Source organism: Filicampus tigris, chromosome 3 (assembly GCF_054856515.1).
Source record: "Filicampus tigris isolate MCC_2025a chromosome 3, RoL_Ftig_1.0, whole genome shotgun sequence".
NCBI classification, from domain to species: Eukaryota; Metazoa; Chordata; class Actinopteri; order Syngnathiformes; family Syngnathidae; genus Filicampus; species Filicampus tigris.
In genome coordinates, this window is record NC_141219.1 from 29,892,383 (window position 1) to 29,911,388 (window position 19,006).

General features: G+C 47.1%; 1 protein-coding gene across 2 annotated transcripts in view; it reads right to left on the reverse strand.

Moving 5' to 3' along the window:
- The window catches only part of ccdc102a (coiled-coil domain containing 102A), a 62,371-nt gene that overhangs the window by 30,483 nt on the left and 12,882 nt on the right, over positions 1-19,006 (reverse strand). For both annotated transcript variants that reach the window (XM_086026087.1, XM_086026086.1), the window contains exon 5: positions 4,791-4,899. In XM_086026087.1, the coding sequence (XP_085882213.1) occupies positions 4,791-4,899 (109 nt within the window). The remainder of the gene's footprint in view (positions 1-4,790; positions 4,900-19,006) is intronic.

Genomic DNA, 19,006 nt, shown 5'->3' on the forward strand with positions numbered 1-19,006 from the left:
ATATATATATATACACACACACATATATATATATATATACACACACACACACACAATACATATATTAGGGCTGTCAAACGATTTAAAATTTTAAGTGCGTTAATCACAGCTTTAAAAATAATTGATCGTAATTAATCGCAATTTATATATATATATATATATATATGCATAATACATATATATGCATGCATACATGCAATCCTTTGCTGCCAGGCGCCTTATTTGGTTTTAATTTTCCGATGGCTTTTCGAATTTCCTCAATTGATTTCCGCCGTTTTTTTCTCATTTTGTATTGTGTCTATTGAAGGTAAATTAAAGGGCTCAGGAAAAGCCTTAATATCAGTCCGGTCTGAGGGTGTTGTCTGTGAATAAAGATCCTTGTAATAGTCTATAAAGATATTTTCAATTTCTTTCGATTCAAACTTTGCTTAATTGGTTTTGGAATGGTTTTGAATTTTATTGATGGTAGTTACATCTTGTTGCTTTCATAAGCATCTCGCCAGCAGTTTCATTGCTTCAGGACCTGATTCGTTTGTTTTAGATATCTTGCTTTAGTCTCCATTTCGTGTTGGAGCAGATTATTAATTTCCTTTATTTCATTCATCCGTTATATGATTTTAGAATCAACTTTCTTCTTCCCCTTATGTTTCTGTTCCAAGCATTGCAATTCTACAATATTATTTTGATATTGTTTCATTTTCTCCTTTTTTAGATTACTTGTGACTGTGATCAATTTGCCCCGTATAACTGCTTTTAAAGCATCCCACAATATAGCTGGATCCGTTTCCCCGTTATCATTTTCTTCTAGATATGTCTTAACATACTCTTACCAGTCATTATGACAACTCAGTCTCCCATTTGCCAACTGCATATATTTCTACGTCCCATCAAAACCACAATTACATCTCCTTCCTTCAGCAAGTCACCATTCCAGCTGCATTTCACCTCAAGCCGATGTCGATGTCGATGTAGTGAATTCTGCCTTTCTTCCCCTGAGTTGATATTCTAGTCCTCACGCACGTGAGGCGCGTCTGGTCGCCTCCACGGTGCCACTGCTCCCGGCCCCCCGCGTTGTCCACCTCGTACCCTCTCTCCAACAGGTTGCCGGTTGCCTCTTCTGCGCTGCTATATGTTTTCACCCCGTTGGCCCAGTGTATACGCATCTTGTTGAGAGGGGTCTGGAATCGGATGCCTTCTCTTTTTAAGACTTTCTTGATACTGACATATACCTTATGATGTTGCAGCATCCTCTCCGAGTAGTCGTGATCAAAATAAATCCTATGGCTGTCAAATGTGACAATTTTCTTCTCCCAGGCTTTTTTCAAAATCATCTGCTTAACCGTAAACTGCTGAAAGATCGATCTGGGGGAAGGGTCGGATTTTGGCTTCGGAGCTAAGGCACGCTTGGATTTCTAGTTCGAAGTCAATCGACAATTCCTCACGAAGCCATTCGTCCACTAACTGCGCATTGGATTCTGATTCCTGTCACGTGCCATAAATCCATAGGTTAATCTGTCTAGATCATGATTCCAAATCGTCCAGTTTCGTCAATCAATTTTTGTTGTTCCCCTATTACTTCTTGTAGCACACAATTAGCTTCGTGCCTCCACAACTCCATTTCCTCAGTGTTGCCCGCATGGTGTGGGAATCTCTAGTAGCCAAACAAACAACAGGCTTTTATGGTACATGTGTCATTCCATATGCTTATCTCGACTCAAAACGCTTCTCTTTGCTCTTTCTTGTCCCTAAAGAGCCACACATTGCTTCGCACAGACATGCAGTCACAGGCCATTCCATTGTAACAATGGAGAAAGTTAACAACATTTTTGCCCGTTTCTTTGAAGCCTTTACAATGTCATAACCTCTGCAATTCTTAACATATAAACACATTTTAAACACAGTTTTGTTTCTTTATTCCAGCTCTTTCCGGTGACATTGGTCTTGCTGGGTAAAAAAAAGCCTTACATTTTCTTCTTAATTTGATGTGATTACCATGGAGTGTGAAGTAGTGAGGTTGATATAACATGATAACATGAAGTGTTTGGCTGGGTCCTACGTCTGCTTTAAGATAAATAGGACTGTGTCCAACCTCTTAAGAAAATGCGACCAACTTTATTAATAGGTACTGATGCGCTTTAGAGCTTTTGAGATTGCTCATGGCTTCACCGTCTGAAGGGACTAGTGTTCAGAAATTAGCAAAACATGCAATTGTATGTTGTCGGTGGCCAGTTTTTATGTCATCCTTTGAAGCCACTACATTAGTAGAGAGTGGGAAAGAAATATACAGAAACAGATATATTTGTAGAACACAAAATAAGTTATTGGTTATTGACAGAGGTGGGCCAGTCAGTAGATTTCACCAGTCAGTCATTCGTCATCCGCCAGCGGCCGGGCCACCCATCCATCATCGACAGTCCGTCATTATTTCAAGCGAAACCAAACTGTAATTGTCAGCCTGTCACACGTCATCGTTATTTTAAACACACTTCCGTCATCACTAAATTATAGTTCGTCCCTTCCCAATTTGATTAAAATGGTACATTTATTACACTTATACATCAATGTATCTACATCATGCGATGTAAGCCCAAAGATTTTTATAAAGCCTTAGATTCATTTATCAATCTACAACCTTAATTTTTTGAACTGTAAAGTACAGCGGGAGGCAGTCACCTGCGTTCAGTAAACTGGTGGCTGCCTGCTGCCGTTTTAACTTCTATAACACCAAAACGTTTTACTTTAAAGTTTAAAATTGCTCATCTTAACTAGAGATAGACCGATATGTTTTTTCAGGGCCGACACCGATGCCGATTATTAGTGATCAAGGAGGGCGATAACAGATATTTGAAGCCGATAATCATTTGTAGAAAAAAGGGTTAAAATGGTGTCAAAATTTTGAAAAATAAAAACGCCAGCACTTGATTTAGTTTAAAGGCCTTTAAGCACCTGTATATCAAAAAACTTTAGTGATTTACAACATTTTAAAGCTTTTTTAGATCTTAAAAACTAGACAACTTTGTTTTAACACACACACAAAAAGTGTCGGGAGCTCCCAGGCTCAGATGCATGCAAACATCTCCTTAAAGTTTACTACAGTAAATAGTTTTCTAAAAATCCACTAAAACTGAAATGTTTATCTTTCACACATCTTTTTTTTAAAGTTAAAAAACAGAAAAGTGCATCTTCAACGCAGCTACTAGCCAGAAAAATAATCTCATCAACACGGCTGTGTCTTCTCTCCATTGCTTTTTGTGGGTGTTCTGACTTTCTGTGGAAGCAGAAAAAGTGACACGTTCTGCTCTAAATGCATGTGACCGGACATTCAGTTACAGTACTTTGCCGTCAATGTACAGCACTACTTTGTATGGAGCGGTGGTTGTTTTAAAGTGCTCTATCAGTTGAGTCGAGTTTAGCTTTTCATGACGTGGGTTACACATAGACACGCACTCACTCACTTCATACTTTTATCAACATTTCCTTATCAGCAACTTCACTGCTTTCCGGAGCCATGTCGTTCACAAAGCATTTACCTCTGCATTGTGACAATGGCGGAGCGGTTAGCTTCAAGGCAAGACATCTTACCGTGGCAAGCAGAACTGCCCCTTGTGTTTATAAGACATATAAGGGCTCATAGTAATGTTACAAGTGGTTGTCAATTGCAGTAGACTGACATTTATTAACATTTCCTCAAAGTCTGTTTAATAGCTTGAATTTCAAGTAGCTCAAGTAGCAAGTGCTGTGCTCAGTGTGCTGTTCTACTCTAGCGAGAGAGACACAGGCAGCTTTACGCTGATTGGCTGTTACCCACACTGCACAAGGAACCAATCAGATGGTGCTCTGGGCGGGCCAATCTGCTTTGGAGGTAGGGCCAGTTGCGCAGCACAGAAAGAGCGAGAGAGAATGAGAACCATGCCGCAGCAAGCTGCAATAAACCATCTTTTAATCTATCAGCCTTAAAATGAAAATAAAAGTCAGATGCCGATAATCGGTCTGGCCGATAATCGGTCTATCTCTAATCTTAACCAGGATTCCGCTCCGCATTTTGGCCAAAGGTAGAATCCAATCCAAGTCGGTGAACATAAAATCCTCCACACCAGCAGGTATCAATGGCATCCTAAAGCTGAGAAGACATTCTCTCTTGGGCAAACGACTTTCATTTTTTGCCATTGGTGACAGTGTGAGAGAGAGGCTAATGATAGAGGTTTCATAAACTGCTGAGATGTGCTTCATTGACTGTTTATTTAAAGCAGACTAGCTGGCTTATTTATTATTCACATTCCCGCACATCGACTAACGGGCACTCACTCCATTTTCCATATATAGTCAATCCAGTCGGATCAAAGCAACCCTGGTGTATATTCACCTCCGCGAACAAACACACACAAGACAGGCGGCGCATGTGATCGTCATTCGTCATCGAAACGAGGATCCATTAGTGACGGACTGAGAAGGTCTGTCGGTACTGACCCCGTTGGTGATTATTTCATAGACAGACAATAACTGACTTCCGTCAATGCTTAGTCCGTCATTTTTTTTTTTTAGGTTTCCTGTCATTCATCAGCAAAACGGGTGTCCGGCAGTGACGGATTGATGGACCTTCCGTCAGTACTGATGGAATGCCCACATGTGGTTATTGGTTTGGAGAAGCGGGAAATTGTCAGTATCGAATATAAAAATACAGTTAGCGTGCATCCATATATCTCAGTAATGTGTTTTGGGACATTACGTAAAAAGCTTTGATTGAAAGCAATATAATCCCTACAACAACAATGAAACCATGTGTGTCTTACCTGTTTAAGGACTTCCTGTTTACTCTTGCTTAGCTCCTCATATTTAAGTTTCCACTGACTGAGCTCTGTCTCCAGCTTCGCAATACTCTTACTCAATGCAAGCTTGTCTCTGTGAATTACAAAACATATAAAATATATCAATGATCGTAAGTGGTTATGATTGTTTTTTACTTCATGTACAGCGATTTTTATGCAGCAATGTTTTAAAGCGCTCTATAAATAAAGCATAATTGAGTGTGTTTTAAGATGTTTACTGACAGTTGGACTTAACTGTGAAACTAAACACAACAAAAGGTGAATACGACACACACTTCATTTTAGACACATTGCAATCTTATTGCTAGCATCCATCCATCCATCCATTATCGATACCGCTTATCCTCAAAGGGTCGAGGGGCGTGCTGGAGCCTATCCCAGCTGTCTTCAGGCAGTAGGCGGGGGACACCCTGAATTGGTTGCCAGCCAATCGCAGGGCACACAGAGACAAACATCCGCACTCACAATCACACCTAGGGGCAATTTAGAGAGTCCAATCAACGGATGGAAAATCCAGTTGACAAGATAGCAAAAATTTGCATTAGAAGTTAGAGCAGGGATTTAAATTCAAATAAATACACACACACAAACACAGTAATAATACCTACATACAACCCCAATTCTATTTTTTTTTCCTAAAATGTAAACAGTGTATCTTCGTCACATCGATCACCATTTTTGAATGCACTTTCTTTGAAGTTGGTAGGGCTGTTCCTGTCATATACCGTCCTTCCAAATGCAATACAATACAATACAACTTCATTTATATAGCACATTTCATAACATCTATAGCTGTAACAATGCACTTTACATTAACAAAATAGCAAGAATACAATAAAGAGAGTGAAAGCAATAAATTAAAATACGAAATTATTATATACAGTAGACACCAGAAAAGAGCCGAAAAGTGTCAGTCTCACGTCGGGTCGAAAAGCAAAGAATATAAATGTGTCTTCAAACAAGTTTTAAAAACGGACAGTGAAAGGGCTTGCCTAACATTTAAAGGAAGGTCATTCCAGAGGGAAGGACCGACAACAGAAAAGACTATCCCCTCTGAGATTCCGCTTAGTCCTCGGCACCGCCAGCAGAGCCTGGTCTGCAGACATGAGTCACTGGGAAGGTCTGTAGGGGTGGAGGAGCTCAGAGAGGTACGCCGGGGTGAAGCCTTTCAAAGATTTGTAGACAAATAGAAGAATCTTAAACTGGGGAGTAAAGGGAGGCCAGAATTGGGGTTATGTGCTCCCTCTTCCAAGCTCCAGTTAGCAGGTGAGCAGCAGCATTTTGGACCAACTGGAGATGCTTGAGAGAGGACTGGCCAACTCCAAAATAAAGTGTATTATAGTAATCTAGCCGAGATGTAACAAAGGCATGGATTGCTGTTTCCAAGTGCTGTTGAGAAAGGAGGGGTTTTACCTTAGCCAGCTGCCTAGAATGAAAGAAGCTGGATCAAACAACAGCACTGATTTGCAGGTCCAATTTAAAATCACAGTCTAATTTAAAACCAAATTTGGCTTTAGAAATGAAGCCAGAGAAGAACATCCCAGTGACTCCTGGTGGCTCTTCTACATTCCACCCTGTTGACCTGCGCCCCCTGGTTTATTATTTAAAGCCAACCATCTCAAACTTTGCTTTTAAATTGGACAGTGATTTTAAATTGGACCGGCAAATTAGTTAGATCAGCTTCTTTCATCTTAGGCAGCTGGCTAAGTTAAAGCCCTTCTTTTCTCAACAGCCCTTAGAAACAATCAATGCCTTTGTTACATCTCTGAAAGATTACTATTGTGCACTTTATTTTGGAGTCAGCCAGTCCTCCCTGTGGAGGGCAGGTGCACCCGCCGTGGTGAGCAGGCTTGAGTCAACCACCCAGAATGGCCCCCCGTAGGGAGATTGCAGCAGAGACCGATGGCCATAGTGGTGGATGAAGACGTACTTGGCTGACAGCAGGTCCGGGACCACATCGGACTGGGGGAGGCCATGTAGAGATGTAGGATTGGGGCCAAAAACTTCAACAACCCCCTGGTACACAACCCGAGGAGGGTTGGCAGAACAGAGGGCTATGGCATTCGGGCGGAACTCTCCTGGAACACGCAGTGACTGACTGTAAAGCAGCGTCTTCCTAGGGGCAGAGTGGAGACCCAGCATGACCAATGGGAAACAGTCGGCCCAGTTGTTGTCTGTGATGCTGGCCAGCAGAGCAGCTTCCATAGAATGATGAAACTACTCAAAGAGTCTGTTGCCTTGTGTTAGGCTGTAGTATAGTGAATCTTCACGCCCAGACCCTCCACAACTGCTGTCCAGAGCTCTGACGCGATATGCGGGCCCCTGTAAGTGGTGAGGTCAGCTGGCGGGCCGAGGCGGGCAATCCAGGACGTGCTTAACACCTGGGCCACCTCGGCTGAGGTTGAAGACGACAGGGAAACAACCATTGGTCCTGTCTACCATGTTAAGGTGGTGATCGAAACAGTGTCATGGAAGGGAGGAAGGGGTCCCACCAGGTCTACGTTCACATGGTCAAAACGTCTTTCTAGCACTAGAAATAATTCCAATGGCGCACTGTTAAGATTTTGTACCTTGGCGCACTGGCATGCCATGTAGGGGCCAGCCCTCCTGAGGCCTGACAAACTTGGACCCTGTAGACTTAATGAAGGCCTTCACACCTAGGTAGGAAAGGCCATGGATGGTGTCAAAAACACGGCGCCGCCAACCAGCAGCCACCATGGGGTGCAGTTGGACTGCGGAAACATCACAGAGGAGTGTGCCATTGACGTTCTCGAATGTGATGTCTTCCATACGCAGTCTGGTGGGAGCTGTGTGGTAGCCTTGAATATCAGAGTCGGCCGCCTAGTTGGCACCGTAATCAAGCCCCAGGTGAAAAGCACCCTTGACGGACCAGTAGAGTCAGTCAGCAACATAGGTGTCTTTGGCAGCCACATGCTGGATGTCTGTAGTGAACTCAGAAATGGTAGTGAACTGATGTTGCTGACGACCAGACCATAACTCTGAAGTCTTGGTCATGGCAAATCTCAGCGGCTTGCGCTGCCACAAAGGCAGTGGACTTGCGACCCTCTAAGAGGAATCTGAATTATTGGCTAGCAAGGAAGAGGCCTAAAGCTCCCTGTCAAAAGTGCTGTATTTCCTCTTGTGCTTGCCAAGCCCCGCCCTTCCCACTGATCACACACTGCTACCACTGCGAGGTTTGACGCATCTGCCACGAGGATGACTGGAGCGGTGGGAGATGGGTGCTCTAGCACAGTGTTTTTCAAACTCTGTGCCGTGGCACACCAGTGATATTATCAGGTGTGCTGTGGGAAATTATCTAATTTGTGTGCCTGTGCGGTCTAGCGCCTGGCAGCGTAATCATGTCTTTACTACATTGTAGTACTCTTCCATACCAGCAGGTAGCAGCAGCAGCAGGTAGATAATTGTCTTTGTTTAGAGACAAGCGAATTAGTGACGCATGTTCATCCAAACAGGCCCATGTTTCACACTAAGTATCAATATGAAACATTATAAAATACCTTTTTAAGATAAGATAAGATAAGAATGCCTTTATTGATCCCACAGTGGGGAAATTTTCATTGTTACAGTAGCAAAGATATAGGTCACACAGGGGCGGCGGCATAATGTGGCCATTAATGTATAACATTGACGGCAAACATTTAGAATCAAACCTATGTAAATATACGCAGTAACATGTGTATATACACATGTGTATACACACCAACCTACATCTACATAAAAAATATGAGGAACACTCATTTCGGCCTGTACATAGTACAGAGGAAAAAATACTCTAAGTGACAGTGCTGCAGTGCTGTAGTGAAATGTAAGGAACAGCATTGGATAAAAATAAAACTAGACTAACAGTAGTGGGGAATGTTGAGTATTGCACGGTATTACAGTAGTGGGGAATATTGGGTATTGCACGATATGAGCTCAGGTGCAGGACTGCACAATTGCACTAATGACCGCCAGTTTGTAGAGACTACACAATATTCTTGTTAAAGAGTCTGACAGCAGCAGGCAAGAAGGAACGGCGGAATCTCTCCTTTGCACAGCGAGGGTGTAACAGTCTGTCACTGAAGGTGCTGTGGAGTGCTGTTAGGGTGCCCTGGAGGGGGTGGTCCGGGTTGCCCAGCATTGATGACAGCTTGGCCAACATCCTCCTGTCCCCCACCGAGTCCACAGAGTCCAGGGAGCAGCCCAGGACAGAGCCGGCCCTCTTGACCAGTTTGTCCAGCCGCTTCTTGTCCCGGGCCGAGACGCCGCCTGCCCAGGTGACCACTCCCTGGAAGATGACCGATGCAACCACCGAGTCATAAAAGTTCCTGAGGAGTGTCCCCTGAACCCCAAAAGACCTCAGTCTCCTAAGTAGGAAGAGTCTGCTCTGACTCTTCCTATAGAGGGCGTCTGTGTTGTCGCACCAGTCCAGTTTATTGTTCAGATGAACACCCAGGTACTTGTAAGTTGAGACTCTCTCAACATCTGTTCCCCGGATATTCACTGGTGCAGGTGAAGAGTGCTGGCGCCTACCGAAATCCACCACCATTTCTTTGGATTTCCCCGCATTGATCAGGAGGCGGTTCTGCTGGCACCAGTCCACAAAACCCTGAGTAAGTTCTCTGTACTCCCGATCATCTCCGCCTGTGATGAGGCCGACAATCGCAGAGTCGTCAGAGAACTTCTGCAGGTGACAGGTAGGGGTGTTGTGGTTGAAGTCCGAGGTGTAGAGGGTGAACAGGAAGGGAGCCAAGACAGTTCCCTGTGGGGCCCCCGTGCTGCAGAGGAGCACGTCAGACACACAGTCCTGTGTCCTCACATACTGTGGCCGGTTTGTGAGGTAGTCCTGGATCCATGTGGTGAGGTGGTGCGCCACCCCCGCCCGCTCCAGCTTGTCTCCCAGTAGGGTGGGCTGGATGGTGTTGAAAGCACTGGAGAAATCAAAGAACATGATCCTCACAGTGCTCCCCGCCTTCTCCAGGTGGGAGAGTGAAGTGTGGAGGAGGTAGATGATGGCATCATCCACACTGATGCCAGGCTGGTATGCGAACTGGAGTGGGTCCATTGAGGAGCTCACCAGGGGGCGCAGGTGGACAAGGACCAGTCTCTCCAGGGTCTTCATCAGGTGAGACGTCAGCGCCACTGGTCTGAAGCTGTTGAGCTCCTTCGGGTGGGGGGTCTTTGGCACCGGGACCAGGCAGGATGTTTTCCATAGCTGGGGGACTCTGCCCAGCTTCAGGCTCAGGTTGAACATGTGCTGGACAATTCCACACAGCTGGTCTGCGCAGGATTTGAGGAGCTGGGGGCTGATGCCATCTGGACCCGCTGCCTTCCTCGCCTTCATCTTCTTCAGCTGGTTCCTCACCTGAGATGTTGTGAAGGCCAAGGCTGGACAGGAAGGAGTGGTGGCTATCTGGTGTAGCTGGGAGCTGGAGACTGTGGAGAAAAGAGGGGAGGGGGTGACACGCCCAGCAGGAGGAGTAGGTGGAGACTGCAGCAGGAGAGACTGAGTGGAGGCAGGCATCTGATCGAACCTATTGAAAAAGAGATTCAGCTCATTTGCCCACTGCAGGTCCCCCCCAGTCCGGGTCTTGGGTTGTCCGTGGCCTGAGATGGTCTTCAGGCCCCTCCAGACACCCCTGGCGTTATTCTGCAGCAGCTGCTCCTCCATCCTCTTCCTATAGGACCTTTTCCCCTCTCTGATCCTCCTCCTCAGCTGGCGCTGCACAGTCCTCCGCTCCTCTATGTTGCCTGACGCAAAAGCCCTCCTCTTCTCCTTCAGGAGAGCTTTTATGTCTGGTGTGATCCAGGGTTTGTTGTTGGAGAAACACCTTACTGTCCTGGTGGGTATGGTGTTCTCCATGCAGAAATTTATATAGTCTGTAACAGTGTCCGTTAGACTACTAATGTCTTCCCCGTGAGCATCGCTGAATACTTCCCACACAGTTGTGCTGAAGCAGTCCTTTAAGGCCTCCTCGGCCTCTCCAGACCATCTCTGAACCGTGCGGGTCACAGCTGGCTGCCTGCGGACCAGAGGTTTGTACACAGACTGGAGAGCCACCAGGTTGTGATCAGCTTTGCCCAGCGGGGGGAGGGGCAGTGATGTGTATGCCTCCTTGGTGTTGGCATAGAAAAGGTCCAGTGTTTTATTGTCTCTGGTGTGGCAAGTGACATACTGTGTGAATGAAGGCAGAGAGGAGGAAGGGGAGGCATGATTGAAGTCACCAGAGATGAGTACCAGGGCATTCGGGTGCTGTGTTTGTAGCCTGCTCACTGCTGCAGTCAAGACATCATAGGCTGTGTCGCTGCTGGCAGCTGGTGGGACGTAGACGGTCACCGCGATCACGTGACTAAACTCTCGCGGGATGTAGAATGGCCTCATGCCAACAGCTAGCAGCTCAATATCCCTGCTGCAAAGCTGCTCCTTAATCGTGATGTGCCCAGGATTACACCATCTATCGTTCACAAACACAGCCAGCCCTCCTCCTTTCCTCTTTCCACTCTCCAGCGTCCTGTCCGCGCGTATGATTTGGAAGCCGTCCAATTCTATGACCGCGTTCGGCGTTAGCGTTGTTAGCCACGACTCCGTGAATAGCATCAGGCTAGCCTCCCGGAAGTCCCTCTCGTGCCGGGTAAGCGCCGCTAGCTCGTCCATCTTGTTGGGGAGCGATCTAACATTCCCCATGATAACAGACGGGAGGACGGGATGGTATCGTCTCCTCCTTTCCCGGCGTTTAACCCCCGCACGAGATCCCCGTCTCTTCCTCCTCAGCTCACGGGGGATATCGGGTCTCGTCCCGGGAGCCGGCGCATGGTTAGCACGGAGTGCTAACAGCTGATTCCGGCTGTAAACAATGGGGGCTCGGCTCCGAGCCAAGTCGCCGGACACGATCGCGCAAAAAATAGCAATCAGCAGCAGCAAGAATACCGCAGTTTGGGTGTCCATTGCTACGCAAGTTACGACTATCAATTATACGAAAAAGGTATGAGGTAGAGTAATATTAAAGAACAAAAACACACGAAAAGGCTCACCGATGAGCCGGAGCTACTGTAGCGGGCTGCCACTCGCGCGGCGCGGCGCCGGAAGTCGATATGTCGATATTTCTTTGTTTATCTAATTCCTATTCTGTCATGTTTTGCTCTAGGCGCGCTCTCACTCTCTCTCTCTCTCTCTCTGTGTTAGTTGCTGCCCAGCTGGAGTGGGGGGGCGTTCCCTTCAGCAGCGCACCTGTGGCTGATCATAATCAGATAGGTTTAAAAGGACACTGTTCACCACCACATCTTGTCAGATTATTGACCTTGCTCGCTTCACAGCCCAAGCTCTGTTTTCTAGACGTCACGTTATCGTATCTTTTTCTCGATTTTTCTGGTAAGGTTTTGTAATATAAAGTTTTGTTCCTCGTCACTTTGACTGAGCGCTTTGTGTTTCGTGTTATTGGAGTTTTTGCAATCTCGTTTTGTTTTTCGGTTATCAATCCTTCCTTGCCTTGTGCAAGTGTTTTGTGTTTCCTATTTTGATGTTCCCTTGCTTTGTTTTCGCCAGCGTCCTTTGTTCAAACTTTGTCGGTCATTGTTGCATTCTCTAATTAAAGATTTTTCATTTCGACGATTTTGTCCTTTTCTCCGTTTTTGGGATCCACATTTTTTCCTGTCCGCTTTTGTCGGACTTGAAAGAATAATCCGACCATGGAGTCCAACAAAATTAGGAAAGCTTTGACCAGTCAGGGTTGACTGGTGGGGCAGCAGGAAGCCGCACTCATGAAACGCCGTGGTGCTGCGACACTGCTGGCTCAGCGGTGCGACAGTCTGAGTGCCCAGCTTGAGCAGCGCGACATCCGAGGAACGCCCTCCTCGGATTTCCAAGCTACATCAAGCTCAATGCCTCCTGACATGTTCAGATGTCGAGTAGCCCAATTTACCCCACCCTACACGGTATGAGGGTGAACCCGTTTGTGTGGGCAGTTCCTCCATCAATGTTTCCTCATTTTTGATCAGCAACCACTTACGTATGCCACAGATAGCTCGCGAGTGGCGTTTATTATGAGTCTCCTGTCTGGTCGAGCTGCTGCGTGGGCTTTGGCGGTGAGCAGTGCCAAACCCGGGCTCCGGTCTTCCCTCCCTGATTTTGTTAGAGTTTCGCCAAGCGTTTCACCACCCTATACAGGGAAGGGAGGCCGGAGGTCGTTTGTTAGATTGTGTTCAAGGTAACCAATGCGCTTCTGATTATTCTATACACTTCCGTATTCTTGCGGCTGAGAGTGGGTTCGACGACTGTGCACTTCGTAGCATGTTCCGTCGTGGACTGAATTCATCTCTTTAAGATGAACTGGCCGCACGAGATGACACCACCAGCCTGGAGGAACTTATTGCACTTGCTATTCGGTTGGACAACCGGCTGCAAGACAGTCGTCGGGAGCGTACCTACGAGGATCATAGCTCAGACTTCGGGAGCCACCAGCCACTCCAGGTCCCTACGGAGGAGTCGGGATCCACGTCGGGACGCCAGCCAACTCCCGAGTCATCCAGGACAACGTAGGAGGAGCCGATGCAGCTAGGCGGTGGAAGGCTAACCCCCGGGGAGAGAAGGCGACGTGCACTGTCTGGGGCCTGCTTCTATTGCGGACAGACGGGACACCGTGTGGCTAAGTGTCCTCCGAGACCGCTCTCCCGTAAGTCTTCCCTGTTGGAGGTTCCTGACTCTAACAATACTGTGGCCTCCATCTGACGACTTTCCAGTAATCCAAGACTTGATCTTAGGGGCGAATTGTGTGTGCTTGGCAAACATGTAACGGTTACTACCCTTATTGATTCAGGGGCAGATGACTGTTTTATTGATCCCGACATAGTGGAAGCCTTGGTTTGCTCAACGGAAGAGCTGACCGAGGTCAAAAGGGTTACTGATCTTGATGGGTGTTCTTTAGCAGAAATCAAGTTTGTCACGTGCCCCGTATTGCTTCGTCTGTCTGGTAACCATGCCGAACCGCGTCAATTTTTTCTCATGCCGTCTCGTGCGGCACCTGTCGTATTAGGCCTGCTATGGCTCAAGATGCACAACCCGGACATTAACTGGGGTCGTCCAGCTATAGAAAATTGGAGTTTGTTTTGTCATGCTCATGCATGACAAAACATGCATGAGCATGACCGATAGTGTGTTCATGCTCAAGAAGACCGATAGTGTGTTCATGCTCAAGAACACACTATCGGTCGTACCTCCTGAGGAGGAAATTAATTTGGATTGTGTGCCACGCGAATATCATGACCTTAAGAAGGTGTTCAGTAAGGACCTTACATAAACCTTACCACCACATCGACCGTATGATTGCGCCATTGACATTGCGCCTAATTCGGCACTCCCTAGCTCTCGCCTCTATCAAGTGTCGCAACCTGAGCAGGCGGCATTGAGGGATTATATCTCCGGTGCACTGACAGCGGGCCACATTCGTCCGTCCACTTCACTACTGGGTGCTGGGTTTTTCTTTATTGATAAAAGAGACAGGACCCTAAGACCCTGCGTAGATTATCGAGGTCTAAATGACATCACGATAAAGAATAAGTACCCACTTCCCTTGTTGGATTCCTCTTTCGCCCCATTGCAGTCTGCAACCATTTTTTCTAAATTAGACTTGCGCAGTGCATACCATTTGGTCCATATCAGAGAAGGTGACAAGTGGAAGACTGCGTTCAAAACACCCCTCGGGCATTACGGATATTTAGTGATGCCATTCGGGCTGACAAATGCCCCGGACGTTTTTCAGAGTTTTATCAATGATGTCCTTAGAGATATGCTAAACGTCTTCTGCTTCGTCTATCTAGATGATATTCTGATGTTTTCTAAGGATATTCAGGAACATAGACAACATGTCCGTACGGTCCTTCAGCGGTTATTGGAGAATCGACTGTACGTTAAAGCCGAGAAATGCGAATTCCACGTGGAATCGGTACCGTTTTGGGGGTTTATTATTGAAAAGGGACAACTGCGAGCCGATACAGTTAAGACACAGACCGTGGTAGACTGGCCATCCCCTACCTATGGAACCAGTTACAGAGATTCCTTGGTTTTGCTAACTTCTACAAGAGGTTTATTAGAAACTATAGTCAGGTCGCAACCCCTTTAATTCGTTTAACGTTCAGCAACCTGCAGTTTCGGTGGAACGATAGCGCCGATTCAGCGTTCAAAGAATTGAAGAAGATATTTACTGGTCTGCCATTGCTTATTCATGCTAACCCTGATCTCCCCTTTGTCGTTGAGGTTGATGCTTCTAATTCAGGGGTAGGTGCGGTATTTTCTCAACGGGCCCCAGTCAACCAAAGGCTCCAACCCTGCGCCTTCTTTTCCAGGAAACTCTCACCAGCCGAGTCCAATTACGACGTGGGGAACCGGGAGCTCCTGGCCATTGTCTTAGCCCTTCAAGAATGGCGTCACTGGCTCGAAGGTGCCAAGGAACCTTTCACCGTATTCACCGACCACAAGAACCTTGAATACATTCGCTCTGCGAAGCGCCTGAACTCCCGTCAAGCCAGGTGGGCGCTGTTTTTCACCCGGTTCAATTTCACTCTCACCTATCGCAAAGGATCTCGCAATCAAAAACAAGACTCCTTGTCGCGTCTCCACGGCCCCGCAGTTGATGAGGTGCAGCACGAGGCAATCTTGCCTGGTTCATGTATTGTGGGAACGCTCCAGTGGGAGATTGAAAAGAAGGTGTCGGAAGCCGCCCATGACATTCCAGGGCTGGAGGGGTGTCCTCCAGGATGTCCTCCCTCCAGGGTGTCTATTTGTGCCGGCGGAACTTCAGCAAGAAGTATTAATATGGGGACATTCGTCCAAGGTGGTGTGCCACCCAGGTGTTAACCGCACCTCAGCCATGATCTTGCAAAGGTTCTGGTGGCCTGACTTGAAAAATGATGTCACAGATTTTGTAGGAGCGTGTTTGGCCTGCGCCTGTGGAAAATCCGTGGCGGGCCTACTTCGTCCCTTGCCAACCCCGTCGCGCCCGTGGCCTCACGTTTCTCTGGACTTTGTCACTGGACTGCCAGTCACTAAAGGCAAGTCGGTGATCCTCACCGTGGTGGACCGGTTTTCCAAGCTCGCCCATTTCGTGGCTCTGGCCAAGCTTCCTTCCTCCCTCAAAACAAGTTGCTGATTACCCATGTTGTTAGTCTCCATGGAATACCCACAGAAATTGTGTCCGATCGTGGTCCCCAGTTTGTGCCCAGGGTCTGGAGGAAGTTCTGCCATGCCATTGGGGCATCAGCATGTCTGTCATCGGGATATCATCCTCAGACCAACGGCCAGAGTGAGCGCGCCAACCAGCACTTAGAGGCTGCCCTCCGATGTGTTTGTCTGCATCAACCCACATTGTGGTCCCTGTACTTAGCTTGGGTGGAGTATTCGCACAACACACTGGTGTCCTCTGCAACTGGTAGGTCGCCGTTCGAAGCAGCCTACGGTTTCCAACCGCCCTTGTTTCCGTCGCAGGAAAGCTAGGTCTCCTTGCCTTTGGTCCAGCACCACCTGAAGCGGGCCCAGCGTGTCTGGCTCTGTTCAGAACGGCGGAACGTAATAAGGTGATTGCCGACCGGCGCTGACGTCCTGGGCTGCTTACCTGCCTGGTCAGCAGGTATGGCTGTCTACACGGGACCTGAACCTGGCCGGGACTTCCCGTAAACTTGGGCCCAAGTTCATCAGGCCGTTTGAGATCGAGGCGATCGTCAATCCTGTCGCTGTGAGGCTGCGCCTGCCCCCGACGCTCAAGGTCCATCCTGTGTTCCACGTCTCCTTGGTCAAGCCAGTGGGGGACTGTCCTTTGGCCCCGCCCACCGTTCCCCCGGCGCCTCCTCGTATCGTGGATGGTGGGCCCATCTACACCGTGAGGGAGATCTTGGACTCCAGGCGTAGGGGAGGGGGGGTTCAGTTCTTGGTCGACTGGGAGGGGTACGGCCCGGAGGAACGTCAGTGGGTCCCCCGCTCTTGGATCTTGGATCCTTCACTTGTCCGTGATTTTTACGCCGCTCATCCATCAAAGCCGGGTGGTCCGCCTGAAGGCGTCCATTGAGGGTGGGGTACTGTCATGTTTTGCTCTAGGCGCGCTCTCGCTCTCTCTCCTTCTGTGTTAGTTGCTGCCCAGCTAGAGTGGGGGGCGTTCCTTTCAGCTGATCATAATCAGCTAGGTTTAAAAGGACACTGTTCACCACCACATCTTGTCGGATTATTGACCTTTCTCGCTTCACAGCCCAAGCTCTGTTTTCTAGATGTCACGTTCTCGTATCTTGTTCTCGATTTTTCTGGTAAGGTTTTGAAATATAAAGTTTTTGTTCCTCGTCACTTTGACTGAGCGCTTTGTGTTTCGTGTTATTGGAGTTTTTGCAATCTCGTTTTGTTTTTCGGTTATCAATCCTTCCTTGCCTTGTGCGAGTGTTTTGTGTTTCCTATTTTGATGTTCCCTTGCTTTGTTTTCGCCAGCGTCCTTTGTTCAAACTTTGTCGGTCATTTTTGTATTCTGTAATTAAAGATTTCTCATTTTGACGATTTTGTCTTTTTCTGCGTTTTTGTCGGACCTGACATATTCAAGACGTTATAATATAACGTCATTCTTCCATGTTAAAAAATGCTTATATACACAATATAAAACTTATATTGTTAAAATAAGTTTTTTTTTCACAATTTCAGATGGTGGTGTGCCGCGGGATTTTTTCAGTGAAATAAATGTGCCTTGATTCAAAAAAGTTTGAAAAACACTGCTCCAGCACAGCTGCATTGGCCAACTCAGCCTTGGCAGAGTCAAAAGCTTGGTCCATCCCTGGGGTCCAATCCATCTTGGGACCCTTGGCCCACAAAGGCTAGTACAAAGGCCACATGATGTGAGCTGCATGGGGACTGCACCTAGAAGTTCACTATGCAGAAGAACTCCTGCATGGAATTCACAGAAGAGGGGTGTGGAAAACTGGCAATGGCATTCACCCTGGCGGGAAGGGGGATCACTTCCTGTGGCGTGACGTGATGCCCAAGGAATGTAATTGAAGAAAAACCGAACTGGCAGTTGGCTGGGTTGACATTGAGACTGGTTGAGTGGCTTACGATACCAAGGCAATCCATGGTGGCGAACTCCTCCTTGGCAAAAGATTTAAGGCTGGTTGAAATTTCCGGCCTACTCCCCAAAAATCTGTTATCTGACTTCTCCCCTGGCAGAAATATACGCTTGGATGCTAGCGTCCCTTTGAGCGCCTCACACCCTGCCTTCGCAAATCCAAGACTGGTAGGCCAAGGAAATCTCTACAAATGAGACAATAAGCTTGGCGAAGCAGTACACATCCATGATAATTATGGACACGCACATCCCTGTTATCATCGCCTTCGTTGGATTCCTATTCTTCTCCGTGATGAAACCTGAGCTGCGGAGCGCTCAGATGGTCTGAGCTGCTAGTCAGACTGGCTGCGTCGTGTTCCCCCCTGTCCCCCTTCTAATTGTAGTTCCGCTCATTACATGTAACGTTTTGAGATTTGTTGTCCATGTCTTTTAAATGTACACCGCATATGCGGAGTTATTTTTTCTTCATTCAAACTATCCTCCAGCAGGAGAATAGTTCAAGCCCTAATTCTTTGTTTTCCTCTTTCTCAACAAAGATCTTGGGGTGCTATGCCTTCAAAGTAAGTGCTGAAAGGCCCTTACGCATCTCCATCTCTTGGTCATTGTTTTTTTTTTTCATGTTTCTTGTGCAAATTGAGCCTGCTAAAGGTAATCTCATTGCTCGGTAACAAGCAATTACAAATAAAGACATCTTGGCATCTTGCTCATTTTAGCCACAGCTGTTAAGAACGTGGGATTGGTAATGTTGCGGAACTTGGTGAGCAAGGCAATGATACAAATCGCTGGTAGCGAGCGTGTTTGGCATGGAGGGGACACCAATTCTTCCAAGCGAGCAGGGGTACGCAGCAAAAGAGACTCCATCGAGAAGGCAGGGGTCACCAACCTTTTTGAAGCTGAGAGCTACTTCTTGAGTACTGATTAATGCAAAGGACTACTAGTTTGATACACACTTCTTAAGTAATAGGGATGGATTCCGATGGACATGAAATCAAACAGTGCAGTGCCATATTTCGGTTCCGAAACACATCTTTCTTCAGTTGTGACTAAGCGAGAGTAGAAGAGTTGGTGATTTTCCATGGCACACATGAACACAGC